The 16,267-nt window shown below is 41.8% G+C and overlaps 1 protein-coding gene across 2 annotated transcripts in view; it reads right to left on the bottom strand.

Moving 5' to 3' along the window:
- Positions 1 to 2,065: 2,065 nt before the first annotated feature.
- PLA2G4A (phospholipase A2 group IVA) overlaps positions 2,066 to 16,267 on the bottom strand; it is a 123,912-nt gene continuing 109,710 nt past the window's right edge. For both annotated transcript variants that reach the window (XM_084865519.1, XM_084865520.1), the window contains 3 exons: positions 12,830 to 13,025; positions 11,223 to 11,380; positions 2,066 to 2,672 (listed from right to left, as the gene is read on the bottom strand). In XM_084865519.1, the coding sequence (XP_084721645.1) occupies positions 2,541 to 2,672; positions 11,223 to 11,380; positions 12,830 to 13,025 (486 nt within the window). In that variant the 3' untranslated portion in view covers positions 2,066 to 2,540. The remainder of the gene's footprint in view (positions 2,673 to 11,222; positions 11,381 to 12,829; positions 13,026 to 16,267) is intronic.

The raw sequence follows: 16,267 nt of genomic DNA, 5'->3' as shown, positions 1-16,267 counted from the left end.
GGCCCGCCCGGCCTTATCCAGAGGGCGTTTGCGCATGTGTACTGTTTAGGGCCTGGAAGCAGGTAAATAGGTGCCTTGTATCTCATTTCCTGCTCGCGTGCCCTGACTGCCCCGACCTAAGCTGGGTTCTGTCCGTGGCCTTGACGTGAGCGGCTGGCACATGCGCAGTTCCCAAGTGCAGGTCCCCTTGCACCAGCTGCACTGGGCGGGCGGGGCCCTCCAGGCCTGTGAGGCTGGGGTCTGCCCCCAACCTCCTGCATCGTCTGCCCTGCGGAGGGAGGTTCATTCCCCGAGCCCGCTCAGAGGCAGAAGCTGCAAATGAAGGACCGTCAGAAGCATTCGGACTTGCTGCCGTGGGTTCTGAGGGTCTCTCTCTAGAATCCTCCCCTCCAGCCTGCCTGGTCCTGCCCTCTCGCATCCATGAGCTCTGCTTCAGGGGAACACGCGCCTCTGTGCAGGTGAGGGTTTGGGATGAGGCAAGTGCCTCGTGTTCCCAAGACCCTGCTTCTGTGACCTGGCCTCTGGGGACTGGTGTCCTGTCCCAGGTTCCTGGTCACCCTGCACTAGGCTTTCCTGCCCTTGTGTGGTTCCCACTTCTTCACCAGGCCCGTGGGAGCCAGGCCCCTCCGGGCGGTGGAGCTGGGCCAGGCCCCAAAGACCTGCCTGGAGTCCAGTGTGGAGGGCCTACCCTGCAAATCAGGAGGCAGCAGCAGCAGCAGCAGCAAGTTGCTACAACAGGCCCCATCTGAACTTACTGCCTTACGGCCTCCAGAACCCTCCACGACCCCAGGCTCCTCCTTGTCTCCAGTTGCATTTGCCACTGTCCCAGCAAGCGAGGCTTTGAGTCCTGGGAAACCTGGCTTCAGATGCTGTGTACATACAGCCGCAGACATTGGCAGATGCCTGCTTTCCCCCAGGAGCCCATGATAGCGACAAAAGAAGAAAACCACTGGGTTTATGCATTTGCTGTGTCCTCGTGCTTAAAATTATACCATGATAACAAGTTAAGGCTAGAATCCTCTTTTTTTTTTTTTTTTTTTTTTTTTTTCTGCTCAAAGCATGTCATGAATTTAATACATTCTTTCAAACTCTTCTAATGAACTCACAAAGAATCATCTCCCTCTCTGCTCAGGGCACGCTGGTCTCTTCCCCGTTCCTGGAACACGCTTGGTGCTCCACCTCTGAGTGTTCGCGTTTGCGGTTCCTCCTCCTGCCAGGTGTGCAGTTCCCTGGAGCATCTGCAGGCCCTGCCCCTCCTGCCTCTTCACATCTTCACTCTGAGGTCAGCCTCTCATAATGAACTTCCCCAGGACCTCATTTAAAATGATACACCCCAACACTTCCCAGCTCCTCCAGTCCCATCTTTAATTTCCTCCTCAGCGCTTACCACTAACCGTCTAGAAACTTACTTGTCTTATCGTTGGTCCCCTCCACTAGAATGCCAGGTCCCTGAAGAGAGGCGCCTGGGTCGGGTTTGTCTGCTGCTGTAGCCCCAGATCTTGCCACGTGCCTCATGAACAGCTATAAGCACTCCTTTGTCCTGAGCATAAATCAACCCGTGAAAGAATTGAGCTGTCAAGTGTTCCCTCCTTCCTTATTTTTGTTTTTAGTCTTTCCTCGTGGGTGGAAATGTGAATGAAAGGTGAGGGAAAAACCAAACAAATGAATAGCCAGCTGAAAGAAAGAGAAGTCAGAGGAAGAAGGAGGAGGAAGGCCTTATTCTTGCAATACAGGCTGTCCCTAGGACCAGTCTTGCATATTCAGCCCTTGCCATGCACCTGGATTTCCCTCTGGTGCTTCCTGTAGGACACACAGTCCAGGATAATATCAGCAAAGTAAAAGGTTTAACTAGAAGCGGTTACATTTTTTTCTACTTGCTGAATAAATATATACCATTTGCTCAGCAATGTATTCGCAAGAAAAATAGCTGTGATTTAAAATGATAGGTTTCACATTTGAATTTAGGATGAACAACTTTTCGGTTTGAAAGCCATGAACTGAGATCTTTCATAGCCACACTGCAGTATCTCGTTAAAAGTAATAACACTCAGTTACCTCATTCTAACTTGCAAACAAATGTATTTATTTCGTAAATGTATAAATGCAGATATAAATAAAAAATAGTGTTGTCTTGTGGCATGAATCCAGTCAGTGAATAACATTCTCACACAATGCAAAGTCTTATGTATTGAGATTGACATGTTAAATATTCTAAAGAGAAACCACATTATAAAAATAGGACACATAACATAGTTGGCGAGGAATGTCTGAAAATATAGTCTATGTCCCTACATTTGCATCAGGAAATTCATACTGATAGAAAATGTAGCCGAATATAGTTTTACATAATCAATATCATCTGTTAACCTAACAAACTTATAACGGTATTATTCTTATTCAACTTTATATAAATAACTGCTTGAGTATCAATCGGCCTCTTATAATTAGTACTAATGTTTGTGCTGTGCTATTGATCCAGTTGTCATGGAATTTCAAACTGCCTCAGCGTCAGAAATTGCTGGCCCTTTCCAGTACACACACTATGTTGGGGGTTTGCTGAGGAACTCCTTGTTGAAGAATTTTCTTGCCTCAACGTTACTGAGGGAAACAGAGCAACGAGATGGATTCTGTCTTCTGTATTCAATGCTTTCAAGGATGGCACTCTTGATCACCTGCAAATAGAGGCAAAAGAGGTATCATTAGTGCTGCTCTGAACTCATTTAAACATGATTGCTCAAAACACAAACCCAATTAATCTTCTTACTATAGTAAATAAAAGAAAGATGCAAATTGACCACACCTTTACAACGCCCACCAGCCAACCAGGAGTATGCAAATTAACCCCACAAAGATGGCGGGTTAATTTGCATACATGGGAATTCAGTGGCCAGGGGCAGGGCACTTGCATTATCACCACGGTGATTATGCAGGTGTTTTGTACCACCCCAGCCGCTCCAGGTTTCTGGGCAGTGTGAGAAGGCAGAAAGGTGGCTCCAGGCTGGGTAAGAAAGGCCCATTCTGCACGAATCTTCATGCATCGGGCGTCTAGTATGTATATATTTAAATTCAACATCTCACCGTTACACTTTTGTTAAGCTCATATTCAAACATTCTTCCCTCCCGTACCAGACAAAAATCTATCCTGGGAATGTTCCAGATTTTGTGCTGATAAAATTGGGAATAAAATAGTCATAACATAGTAAATTTATTTTCTTTTTTTTAAAATATATTTTTATTGATTTTGTACAGGGAGGAAGGGAGAGAGATAGAGAGTTAGAAACATCGATGAGAGAGAGTCATCGATCAGCTGCCTCTTGCACACCCCCTACTGGGGATATGCCTGCAACTGAGGTACATGCCCTTGACCGGAATCGAACCCGGGACCCTTCAGTCCCCAAGCCAAAGCTCTATCCATTGAGCCAAACTGGTCTCGGTGGTAAATTTATTTTCATTCTGTCCTCCATTGGGAAGGCAATAAGAGGGAAGAAACAGCAATTACTAAGTCTAGAATTTACAGTTAGTGGACAAATGGAAATGAAGAGCCACAGGGAAGTAACAGACTCCCCCAAGTCTAACGAAGAGAAAAGGCATTGCTGGTGAATTTCCCTGCTTCCTCAACTAAATAGATTCAGTTATAAAACATGGATGTCCTTTATCTAGAAAACACTGGGCTTCGAGTTTTTATTGAGGATGGCTATGTTTTATTCAGAATATTCTCTACATATACTCAAATGAATGGTGATTGCAACCTCTAAGAACTGCTATTACACTTATCACATGCTTCTCTGGTATGAGGTTAACCTGGTTAGGAACGTCTGGAAAATTTGGGATTTGGCTGAAGAAGTTGCTGTAGAGTAGGGGTGTCGAACTCAATCAGAGAAGGGGCCAAAATCTAAAATCCAGCCTAAATCGCGGGCCGAATGGTTTACTGAACAGTCATAAACTGACAATGTCATAAACTGACAGCGGAGTGCAGTGATGACAGCGCGGTGCGGGCCACATTGCAAGGCCTGGCGGGCTGGATTTGGCCCGCGGGCCTTGTGTTTGACACATGTGCTGTAGAGCAATGGGAACGGGCTTCGGGAGAGAGGTGTGGATTGCAGTCTTGGCTCTGCTGCCTTTTTAGAACCCTGACACCATCAGGAAGGCCCATTCCCCAGGATGGGACTACAGGATTTCATCTTAATGAGCCCTAAGAGAGAAGTCTCAGGACACAGAGACAAGTCACAGGGATAGCCAGCCTACACTCCCCTTTCATCTCTACCCCAGGATCTCTAAGCAACATTAACGTATTATCCACACGTTCTTAAGCCCTCTGCCCTGGGGAGGAGTATGTGGCAAGTCTGTGCAGTGTAGGAAGCCATGGCCCCCTCCCACCCAGAGCTGGTGTGGCCCACTTGTCCTTGGAGAGGTGTGCATAGAGGGGTTTCTCCATTCCCACAGCCGATCTCTCTGGGAAAGCCAGGTTCAATGCCTGGAGAAGAGAGAGGTGTGGCCTGGATGTAGCTGAGTATATTTTTACATAATCAAGATCATTGGTTAACCTGACAAACTTATAAGGGTATTATTTTCATGCAGCTTAATAATAAGGGTATTATTCTCATGAAAGTAATATTCTGCAACTTCATGTCGGGCCCGATGGGCAGGCTCCCCTGTTCTCTAATAGCAACTTGAAACAATAAGCAGTTGTGTTGTGGAAAGGAGCCTATCACAGGAATATGCACCTTTATTTGCTTTGTGATTTTTAAGTTTATATAGGGAGGGTGGACAAAAGCAGGTGTGCAGTTGTGAGTGTGTGAAAGTTTATTCTTGTTTTATTTATTAATTATTGTATTGTTTCCATATGAACAGCTGTAAAGCTACTGCCCTCCCTGTCTGGATAATTGTCTTCTGGGAAAACTGGGCTCAACTGTTATGGAGTCTTTTAAAGAAGATATTTGCTGACCCCATTTACGCAAGAGTAAGGGAAACACAGTTTGTTCTATTGCAACAGAAGAGGCTTCCGGCCTATGAGGGAGACCTGAGCATCGGCCTACAGGAGCAACACATTTTGGCTACGTGAGATCAAGGGGAACTAGCGGAAATTCTTGAGTCTGTTTCCTCTTCTTTAAAACGAGAATAGTCATACGAATCTTGGCTTTTGTAGGGATTGATGATCATTTGTAAAAAGTACTTTGCACAGTGCCTGGAACATAGGCAACATTCCATAACTAGTGTCTATTTGTTATTATTTTCAAGCTGAACTATAGATGTGAAGCTATAATATTTACTAGAAGCAAAATCACCAGGTATAGCCAATAGTAGGCTTATTATTTGGTAAAAGTCGGCAAATCAATTCCGAGATCAAATGTGTCCTACCACATCTTCTGTTAACACCTTTTTAAAAAATTGATTTCAGAGAGAGAGAGAAAAGGAGAAAGAGGTAGAGAGAGGTAGAGAGAAACATCCATTTGTTGTTTCACTTACGTATGAATTCATTGGTTGATTCTCTTTTTCTAAAATATATTTTTATTAATTTCAGAGGGGAAAGGAAAGGGAGAGGTAGAAACATTAATGAGAGAGTCATTGATCAGCTGCCACCTATACGCCCCCTAATGGGGTGGAGCCCACAACCTCGGCATGTGCCTTGACTGGGAATCAAACCAGGACCACCTGGTTCATAAGTCGATGCTCCATCACTGAGCCACACGGGCTGGGCTGGGCCACTGATTGATCCTTATATGTGCTCTCACTGGGGACCCCAAGGATTGAACTCACAACCTTGGCATATTGGGACGACATTCTAATCAAAAGAGTTACCTAGCCCTTGCTACAACTTCTTTTAATAATCTCCCTGCCTGTGCTTCTGGTCAAGATGGCAGAGTAGGTAAACATTGTACATGCCTTCTCCCAGGACCACATCAGAATTACAACGAATTTATGGAACAATCAACCTGGAGAACCATCTGAAGACTAGCTGAAGAGAACTCCTAGAACTAAGGACATAAAGAAGAAGCCACATAGACACCGAAAATACTATTTATACTGCAATTTAAAAATTTTTTTAAAAGGAAAAAAATATCTCCCTTCCTTTCTGGAGATCAAATCACCAAGTTTTCTCCTTCAACACAGCAGCACAAGACGCATCAACCCTTATTACAGAGAAGTACCAAGTAAAATAAAAATCAGCTATTTCCTTTCCAAACACCTGAAAAGTTTTAACCTATAAAAGACCAAAGGGGAGATTTATCCTGATAAAAACTGTTGATTCCTTTAGAATGAATTCATGAGCACAAAAAGTTAGCAGTATCAATATCAATAGTCAGTGTATTTTCCATAATTGGACCTTGGCAGGGGTTTCTAGGAAAAAGGACATTTTTTATAAATTATAATTACCGTATTTTTCGGACCATAAGACGCACCAAACCATAAGACGCACCAGTTTTTAGAGAAGGGAAATGAAGAAAAAAAGATTCTGAAACAAATAGTGTCCTAAAATATTTTATGTGCATTAAAACCCAACATCACAGTCATAAACACATGTAACCAACCCTGTAAAGTAAACAGCAGCATTTAGAACCATTTTAGAGCCGGGCAAGCACACAGAGACCACACAGAGCCGGGCAAGTAAAAAAACTTTTTTTTTACAGTATATGTGTAGGCTATATTTGGACCATAAGACGCAGGGACTTTTTCCCCCCACTTCTGGCGGGAAAAAAGTGCGTCTTATGGTCCGAAAAATACGGTAATATTTACGCAATTCTAAAAGACCCAAATCATACGCAATGAGAATGTGCAAGTTGAACCACTAGGTGGCACATTAATACTATGAAACCATTAACCAGATTTTTTTTCAGATTACTGCAAAAAACACCAATATGCTATGATTTATAATTCTGTGTGATATAAACCAAAGAGGCTAAACCCAGTACTATATCAGATGCTAAATTGAAAACTTCTAGCATGATACATGGTACAACTTGACGCCCCCCAAAAAGCAATATGTCATTTTTGAATCGTGTTGGGAGCCATCAGAGTTGAGACAAGCAACTCTGTCTTAAGGAAATAGAATTAAGTTCCTTCTAGCAGAAGTTATGCGGTGCCCTGAGGGTTTGGCCAGAAGCTATTAACCTGCCGCTTAGCATCTCTGCAACTTCCCCTTCCTGATCCTCCCGCATAGCTAGCCCAGCCTTGGAATGTTACACCTTGGAATGTTACACCACCCTGGCAGTTAGCCAATCCTGTGTTGCCAGATACCTTACCACCTTGTCACTCAGTGCCTAAACCAATTATACACTGCCAAAGACCCCTCTGCATAGGCAACCCTGCCCCCCTTTGTTTCTGCTGTATATATACAGCCATTTCAAAAAATAAAGTTCGAGGCTTGATCAGAACCTTGTCTTGCCTCCGTTCTTCCGCGTTCCTTGTTTGTTTCATTCTCTTAGGTGGTTCCTGCGTGCCCCCGTTGTTGCCCCGCGGGTCGGGGCAGAATCGTCCTGATTTTTCATAATTAGAAGTAGTGTTTATATCTAATTTCCTCTTTCATTCACCCCTGAAATCCATTGAGATTCCAAATCCTCTCTGCCAGGTACCCTAGCATTTACCCTCACATCCCCATTGCCCGCCTCTATATATGACACGTATCATTTCTCACTTGTGTCATTCACTAGCCTCCTGGCTGTTGTTCCAGAACATTTAAATCTTTGGCAGTAAGGGCAGAGAACCAGAAAAGAAAACATGTAAAAAGAACAAGTTTTAGTTCCAAAAGGAACAGATGTAGAACAGCAAGTTTGGAAATAATCCACAAGCAAATGTTAAATTCCAACAGAAATTAAAAGTGAGCTCAAAGAGGAAGTTACAGTATTTAATTGGAGAAAGAAATAAAAATTACAAAGATAGAAAAATACAAGAAAGCATACTGGTCTAAATTACTGAGAATTTTCTGGTTAATCTCTGCCTTCCCAAGGAATGAATACCGGTGTTGGGGAAGCAGCGACCTTTTAGTCTTATCATTTTTGACGCCCACATTTAGAATGTGGAAGGGAAACAATAAATATTTGTAAAATTAATGAGTTCACAGAAGGTTATCATTAAATGTTGAATTAAGCAGGATAAGGATTAACTCATGGGGACAGTGAGTCTTGGGTTGAATCGAAGGACAGATAAGATTTTATCAGTTGAGTGGAAAGATTGGGCATTCTCCATAGAAGGATAACTTATAAAAAGGCTGAAGATGGAAGGTCATGGCATATCTAGGAAACATCTGGAATAGCTGAAGCACTCAAAACTTGTGTTTTTGTTGTTTTGTATTGTGTGCTGTGACATCCCTCTTTCCTAAAACAGTGCCTGTCACAGTAGGTACTCAATAAATGTGTTGAATTAATGAAGAAATATGATGGAAAGAGATTACAGGAAACATTAAAGGTAGATAGATGAATTTGGGCCTAATATGTTAGGCCATGATACTTAAAAGCTTCTAAATTATTTTTGAAAAGATGAAAACTTTAACTTGTACCTAGGCACTCAATATGATGAAGAATACCAAATTAAGAAGTACCCATATGTCTGGGTATGAGCTTTTCCTCATTTTAATTAGCATCTAATGTTTAACACCTTATAGAATTGTTTGAAAACAAAACTTAAAAGCTCATCATTATCATCATTGACATATGCTGAATAAACTAACACACAATGGGCTCATAGAGTGTACCTATCAAATTGATACATTGAATGAGGGGGACTGCATAGCAGTACATTTTCTTGTGATGGCTGAATCAACGAAGTCCTACAGATCCCAGAGGTCATATTTCCTCCAGATGAAAGTTGGTGCATGAGCAGAGCCAGTGGCCGCACTCCCTGGACAGACACACACTCTGTACAGATTCTCCATGGTCAGGAGCTCTGCCTCCAGGCTGTATCCTGGCCCTTGCTATCCCCTCCGCCTAACACATTAAATTCTTCACCAGTTTCAATTACATTTAAAAAATCATTCACAAAAATGTTACTGCGAATTTTAGGTGCCAGGCATTGTGCTCAGTATCTCTGGAAGATACAAGGTAAAGAAGGCAAGTCATTGTTTTCCATCTATAGTTTAAGAGCAGAAGGCACTATGAACAGTGATAACAATTACTGTCATTATCCCATTAGCTGATTCTGTTTATTGAATGTCCTTAGATGCCCTTAAATGATATTGTTTTAGTTAATCCTCACCCTAATCTGTAAGGCAGGTAGCGTGGTTTCCCCGGGAAGGTGGAATTTGGAAAGATTAACCTACATGCCCAAGATCACGCAGCCCAAGAGGCAGCCAGCAAACATCTGAACACTCAGTTTGGTCTGACTCCAGAGTTTCCGAATTTCCCTCATACCACACGTCTCTTAGTCTAAGTCACCAAATTTCAGGTTGCGTGAAATACTACTGGGGTGAAAGCACTTGGGCAACAGTCAGGAGAAAGGAATCTGGGAAGGTTGAGTAAGCCAGAAACCTGACGCCAAGGACGGACCCAGGCTGCTGTCACAGAGTGAGCACTGGCAGAGCAGAGGCTTTCCGAAGAGTAACTGGAATTCAGGAATCCAGCTTCCCCATCGTGGGCCAGCCAGGATCTCTGGGGAAAATGCAGCCACTGAAGCGTACAGCTGTCAGAGACGGGGTAGCCTCTCCAGAGTGAAAATTTATGCCCGCATGTGAATTGAAGATGAGAATGTGCCTTGGCCTCAAACTTGAAAAGTGTCTTCCTAAGGAGCTGGCAGTCAAGTCTTTTCATGAGAAGAGTTTATATGCAGTGTCCAATTTCAAGCAGCTCTGACAGTCCACAGTCAGCACATGTAACCTGCTCTTATCAAATGGTGTGGGAATGCATTATTTGGCTAATGTGAGCCTGATGGAGTCTCCAGCAACCTACCGAGGCAGTTTCGTTGTTCTTTATCATCACTTATCAAGAAGCTTTGGTTTTGATAAAATATGTTTTCTCGGTAAAAAGTGGGTACAAGGAAGAGTTATCAAGGGAGGGATAAAATGTCAGTGAAAACTGGAAGTCTTAGCTGGGTGTGAGGTGCACTCAGGTACATGTACACACAGACACACAATCAGGAATTACTTGAACACAAGTTTCAGTGGTCATATAATTTAAGAGGAAGCCTATATCCATTCATTCAAACAACATCTATTTACTGCCCCAGTTGCTATTGCTTAGGAAGACCTGTCTATATTCTCTTTTTTTTTTTAAAATATTTTTTTTATTGATTTCAGAGAGGAAGGGAGAGAAGGAGAGAGACAGAAACATCAATGATGAGAGAATCATTGATCGCTGTCTCCTTTATGTTGCAGGATTAAGCCTGCAACCCAGGCATGTGCCCTGACTGGGAATCAAACCATGATCTCCTGGCCATGGGCATGGCTCAGTGGTTGAGCATTGACCTATGAACCAGGAGGTTGATTCTGGTCAAGGACACATGCCTGGGTTGTGAGCTCAATCCCCAGTAGGGGGTGTGCAAGAGGCAGCTGATCAATGATTCTCTCTCATTATTGATGTTGATCTATCTCTCTCAACCTCTCCCTTTCTCTTTGAAGTCAATAAAAAATATTTTTTTAAAAAACACACACACACACACACACACACAAAAAGAAAAAACCATGACCTCCTTGTTCTTAGATCAAAGCTCAACCACTGAGCCAAGATGGCTGGGCCAGTTTATATTCTTAATTCTGGGCTTGGCAAAGATCTTGAGGTATATCCATCGTGGTACAGAATTCAGACACACATAGGTAAGGTTCCCATTTAATGAATGAGCAGCTTCTGTTTGTCAGGCACTGTTCACACATCACTTGGTTAAAGAGTTGCCACTGCCGTTATGATAGATGCTGCTACACACCTGATTTAGAGATGAGTCAACTGTGGCCCAAAAAGTTTAAGTACCTTATTCAAAGTCACCCAAGTAGCCTGTCTGAGATATAAACGTGATATAAAGCTGGTGACCTTGCGTCTACATGCTATGTGGGGACAGCTCTTGGAAACAATGAAATAGTATAAAATGTAGGCTCTGCCCATGTGGAGGCATTGGTTTTCTTACTTGTGAATTTTATAGGTTCTTCTGGAGATTAATAATTCATGAAAAACAAAATGGTAAAATTTGGGTGGTATCCTTCATAAGCCTTGTTTTTATTTTTAATTAATTAAAAAGAAGTACTGCTATGGTCATATGATATGAAATATTTGACATTGTCAGTAATTGGAGGAGATACTTACATCGATGTTGTTCAGGGTATTAAAGTACATCAGATCATGCAGCCTCTTGAATGCTTGATTTGGATATTGAAAGTTGAAAGTTGAAAATGGTGATTCAGGGTCATCAAAAATATCAAAATCAGCTATTTCTTTCTCTTCCTTAGTTTCTCTTGGAACACCTAAATATGAAAAAAAAAAAAAGAAAAAAGAAAAAAAAAAGTCTCAAGTGGGATATTTGGAAAACTACAAGATATCTTTAAAACCCAGGAATAAAACATACAAAGAGTCATAAGCGTAACATGGGGAGCCCCCATTGAGGTCATATAATCTGTATATACATCATAGTGTTCCCATCATATTGCCTGAGTGAGGACTTCTGTGTTTTGATGGGCAACTTCCAATTGCCAGGGTTTGCACCTCTGTACCCAAGGGCCTTCAACCCCCCTGCAACGGTGGAAGTCTGATCAGCTCAGCAGCACAAGGCCGGGAACACGATAAATCACTCCTCGCAGGCAGCAGGCAGCCAAACACTCCAAGGACTCAGGCTTTAAACACCCGAGTTCCCTTGCCTCATACTGTGTAAGGGGAAAGATGATTCTGCAGCATAAGTTTATCCCATTTCCTAGCATTTTCCAGCAGGATAAATTCTCTTCCTCTCAGCTGACTCACACATCTTTTGCTGTCAGTTCCTTATCAAAGTTCCCTAGTTCACCCAAATGAACTATATGCACTTGAACCCTTTGCTCAGAATCAGCTTTTGGGGGAACCCAAAACCAAACATTATCTAATTTTCTTCATGCCCTAATCAGCCTTGAGAATTAACAGCGATAGAAAATTCTCTAGGTTTCAAGTTCAAGAACTAAGTGTGAGTCATAAAAACACCCATCCATATCCATCCTTGCTCTGTCTTCCTCTGCCATCTAGAAAAAAGATCACTTTCTTCTCCATAGTTCCCTGTTAAGTCCCCCATGACTATTTTTGTGTGTCTTTCCTTTTACATCTACATATTCTGCTCCTAAAACAGTCTGATGTTTAGGCCTTCAGGATCCTGCCTGTCAACCTCCAGCTCTCCTTTGGTTGATCAATATTTTCCAGATACTAAAGGGCTTATGGGCTCCTCTGGATGTGGTACAAGAGGATGACTTGCTTTGAACTTGATTCTTTTTCTATGAAATATAACCTGGCAACATGAAATTACCAGCCATGTTGTGCTGCTCAATTACATTCATCTTGTGGTCAGCTCAAATTCCCAGAACCTCTGCATGGTTTGTTCTGAAATAAGGGCTCCCTTAAATGGTGATATTCAAAGTATTTAACAAACCCTATGATAAGGGCCCCAAACAATCAGAGCAAACATAACCAGAGTAAAGCCCCAGAGTTTTTGGCTGAGCTGATTGAGCCAGTTATTAACCCTTCACTTCTTGGATTGTGAAGAACCTAGGGGATCATGGAGTGAGAAAGATGGGGAGCACTTGAGGGTCCCAGGATGGCAGTTATTCATCAAGGGAAGGGAAGCATTCAACGTTGTAATGGCCGGTACAGCAAGAGCCAGAGTGAACCAGCTTAATATAAGGCTTGCTCCTTTACCAGGTCTTCCCTTTGCAGAATACAGCCTATTCCCCACGTACCTGGAGCCTTGTACTTCCTGAAGTTGATGTTGGCCAGGACAAAGTGGATGACAGTTGGGCAATCCTTGTCCATATCAGAGTTCTTGGGTTTAAAGACATAGCACTCCTTCAGCCCTTCTCGATCAAACACGTTAGGGTCGATCTTGGGAAAGGGGAGCTTGTTCATTTTAGCCCACTTTTCTGCAAGCAGAAGTTCCTATGGAAGAGAGGGAAAGAGGCATTTGGGAATTTCCGGTCTTCATTTGTTCAGTTGGTCTGGCCATCATTCAATATTCACTAGGTGTGTACCATGTACTAGCACTGTGCTTCTCGCTAAGACAGACCATGACCCTCCTCTCAGGAAGCTCAATCTCAAAAACCTTAAAAGTCTTCTGTGAACAAACTCAGTCCTATTATGTTAATTCTTGGTTCAAGGCTAGCTCCATAGGAGGCATTGGAAATTTTATTAATGAACTGAACTGAATGAAATTATATAGATGTAATTGCTACAAGAGAAAAAAAATAGTATGGATTCTGGGCATTTTTAAGCCCTGTGAATGTTTGTTTTTTTAAAATATATTTTTATTGATTTTTCACAGAGAGGAAGGGAGAGGGATAGAGAGCTAGAAACATCTATGAGAGAGAAACATCGACCAGCTGCCTCCTGCACAGCCCCCACTGGGGATGTGCCCACAACCAATGTACATGCCCTTGACCAGAATTGAACCTGGGACCCTTCAGTCCGTAGTCTGACACTCTATCCACTGAGCCAAACCAGTTTCGGCCCTGTGAATGTTTTTTTTTTTAACTCTCAGGAGTCAATGAACCTGTTACTGAATTTTTAGCTATATCAATACACAAAACTACTAATAATTAATATATGTTATGTATGCAAAAAATATTTTACCTATGTCATTTCCACACCACAAATGATCATAACTTTTGCATATACAAAAATATTTGAGTTACTCTGCTTGATTTTTTTGATAGTTGTTTGTATTTTTTTTTGCGGGGGGGGGGGGGTGTTTTGTTTATGACATGTTATCAGTACATGTGCAGTGGCCAAGCGTGGACGGTACGAAGGTACCAGGAGCCGGGAGGGTTGTGCAATTGTTTTCACATGTTAGGCTCCCTTCCTGGGGAGAGGATTGGACCTCCCCACCAGAATGAGAAGACACCTGGGTCAGAGCCACAGCAGCTGATCTGCAGCTGCAGACACAGAATGTGACCAAGAAATACGTATTAGTTGTCGGCCACCGAGTTTTCAGTTTCTTTCTGCAACGAAGCTGACTAAGGCTGTGAGTAAGCACACACGTGATATTACATTTAAACGGGAGGATATAAATCAACCCAGAGACATGCGGCGAACAAGGTTATTTCTATTTATATCAGCTTACGGGGGAGTGGGACAAGTCAGAAACGGGCGCTGGGGCCAGATTATCTGAGTTAAAGTCTGAGTTATGGGACCTTGGACACATTTCTGAATGTTTCCACACTCAGTACCATCAAATATAACATAAGGATGGTTATAATAATACACAATCTCATAAGATTGCTATTAGAATTATTTGAGGGCTGAAGTATGCAGCGACACTCCGCTAATGGTACAATGGAGAGCATAAGTGACAACAAGCAAACAAACACGGACCAGGCTATCCACTCTCCCAGAAATCGTGGGCTCCCAAACCCTCGGCAGGTATATCTCACCTGTTCCTATCTCTCTGCATCTCATGTTATAGCCTATAAAATAGAGTTAATGCTATTATCTTTCTCAGGATTGCTGTGAGGACTAAATAAGCTAATGTGTTTTCAAAACCCCAGTGCTTTCTATTTTTTAAAAAAGTACTTTGTTGTTTTTTTTAAAAAAATATATGTTTATTGGTTTCAGAGAGGAAGGGAGACAAAGCGAGAGATAGAAACATCAATGATGAAAAAGAATCATTGATCAGCTGCCTCCTGCATGCCCCCTACTGGGGATGGAGCCTGCAACCTGCGCATGTGCCCTTGACCAGAATCGAACCTGGGACGCCCTCTCCACTGAGCCAAATCACCTGAGGCAGAAAAGAAATACTTTAAAATAGCACCTTAAACTTAGAGAAAAAATATCCTTTTCATTCGATTTTCACTGTTCTTGATGGTTGTGGAAAGTCATGAATTTGAAAACTCTCCCTCAAAACCACTTAAAAAGAAATAAACATATGGGAGAACAAAAGATTTAATATTAAGTCTTATATTCAAGCATTAAAGTCCATTAAAGCATTTGTTTCATAAACTACTAAACTAAATACAGAGTGAGCAAAAGTAGGTTTCCAGTTGTTTATACAGAAAAATAATACAATCATTAAACAATAACACAAGAATAAACTGTGTTTCACATATTCACAACTGGAAACCTACTTCTGCCCACCCCTATTTGATTGTAGTTCACTGAAAATCCCATGCATATTAGCACGTTCTTGCTTGAAATTTGAGAAAACTTTTATCACTGACTCCTTTTCCCCATTCAGTTGAATTACTCAGCTGGTTGCTTCTTATCTAGCACTGGTATTCCTTCAAGACGTGTCAACATCAAAAGAAAAGCAAAAGTTCACAGTGTGAATCAATTGCGTGAGACTAAAGAGCAAAAAGAGCGGTCCAGTGTTTACAAACATGACTCAAGGGGATGACCAAGGATGTGTGGAGAAAGAGGAAAAAGGAATTGAATGAGGTAAAAGACCAGGCTATTTTTAGACAGAGATTTTATGCTGGAATTCGGAAGTGATGGAAACTTTCCCTTTCCTTATATGATCCTGATGTGGAAACGATTAAAACCAGTGACCTCAAAGATTACAGGATGGAAAAACCGTCTCCTCTAAGACGTCTCATTTCTCTGTTTGTAAAGACAGAAACATGACACAGACTATGAGTAGAGCAGAAGAGTTTGAAAAGAGTGTTTGAAAAGAAAGCATTGAGCGAAGACATTGTGGCTCCACACATCAGAGCAATATGCCAGACTGTTCTAGGAAAGCTATCCATCTTGGTTGTTACTCGACACCTCAGGTGCTTCAGGTTTCCAGAGATTAATTCATGGTAAATTTACCCAGTACTAACTAAAATGATTTTCTGTGGAGAGAACAATTTGATAGTATCCTTCAAAGCAATACTCTGTAAAATGTTTGTGCTCATTTTTGAGAATAAAACATCTTGAAAGACAGAAGACAATCTAAATAACAGAAATATAGTTAAACTATAGTATGAATGGTACATTTTTATTTTATCTATTTATAAATAAGAAATATATTTATATCTATCTATAATGATAAATTAGCGTTTCTTTATAAGAAATGAGTATTTTCTCTATACAAACCTAGGATATGCACTTTCTAAGATGTTTCTCATTGTTTTAAAGCAATTTTTAGATTATGGAAAGTTATGAAGTGTACATATGTAAATACATTTACAGAATCTTTAAAAATTATT

Source organism: Pipistrellus hanaki, assembly GCF_964339955.1.
Source record: "Pipistrellus hanaki genome assembly, chromosome: 18".
Taxonomy (NCBI): Eukaryota; Metazoa; Chordata; class Mammalia; order Chiroptera; family Vespertilionidae; genus Pipistrellus; species Pipistrellus hanaki.
The sequence above is the reverse complement of the archived record's forward strand: the minus strand, read 5'-3'. Positions and strand labels throughout refer to the sequence as shown.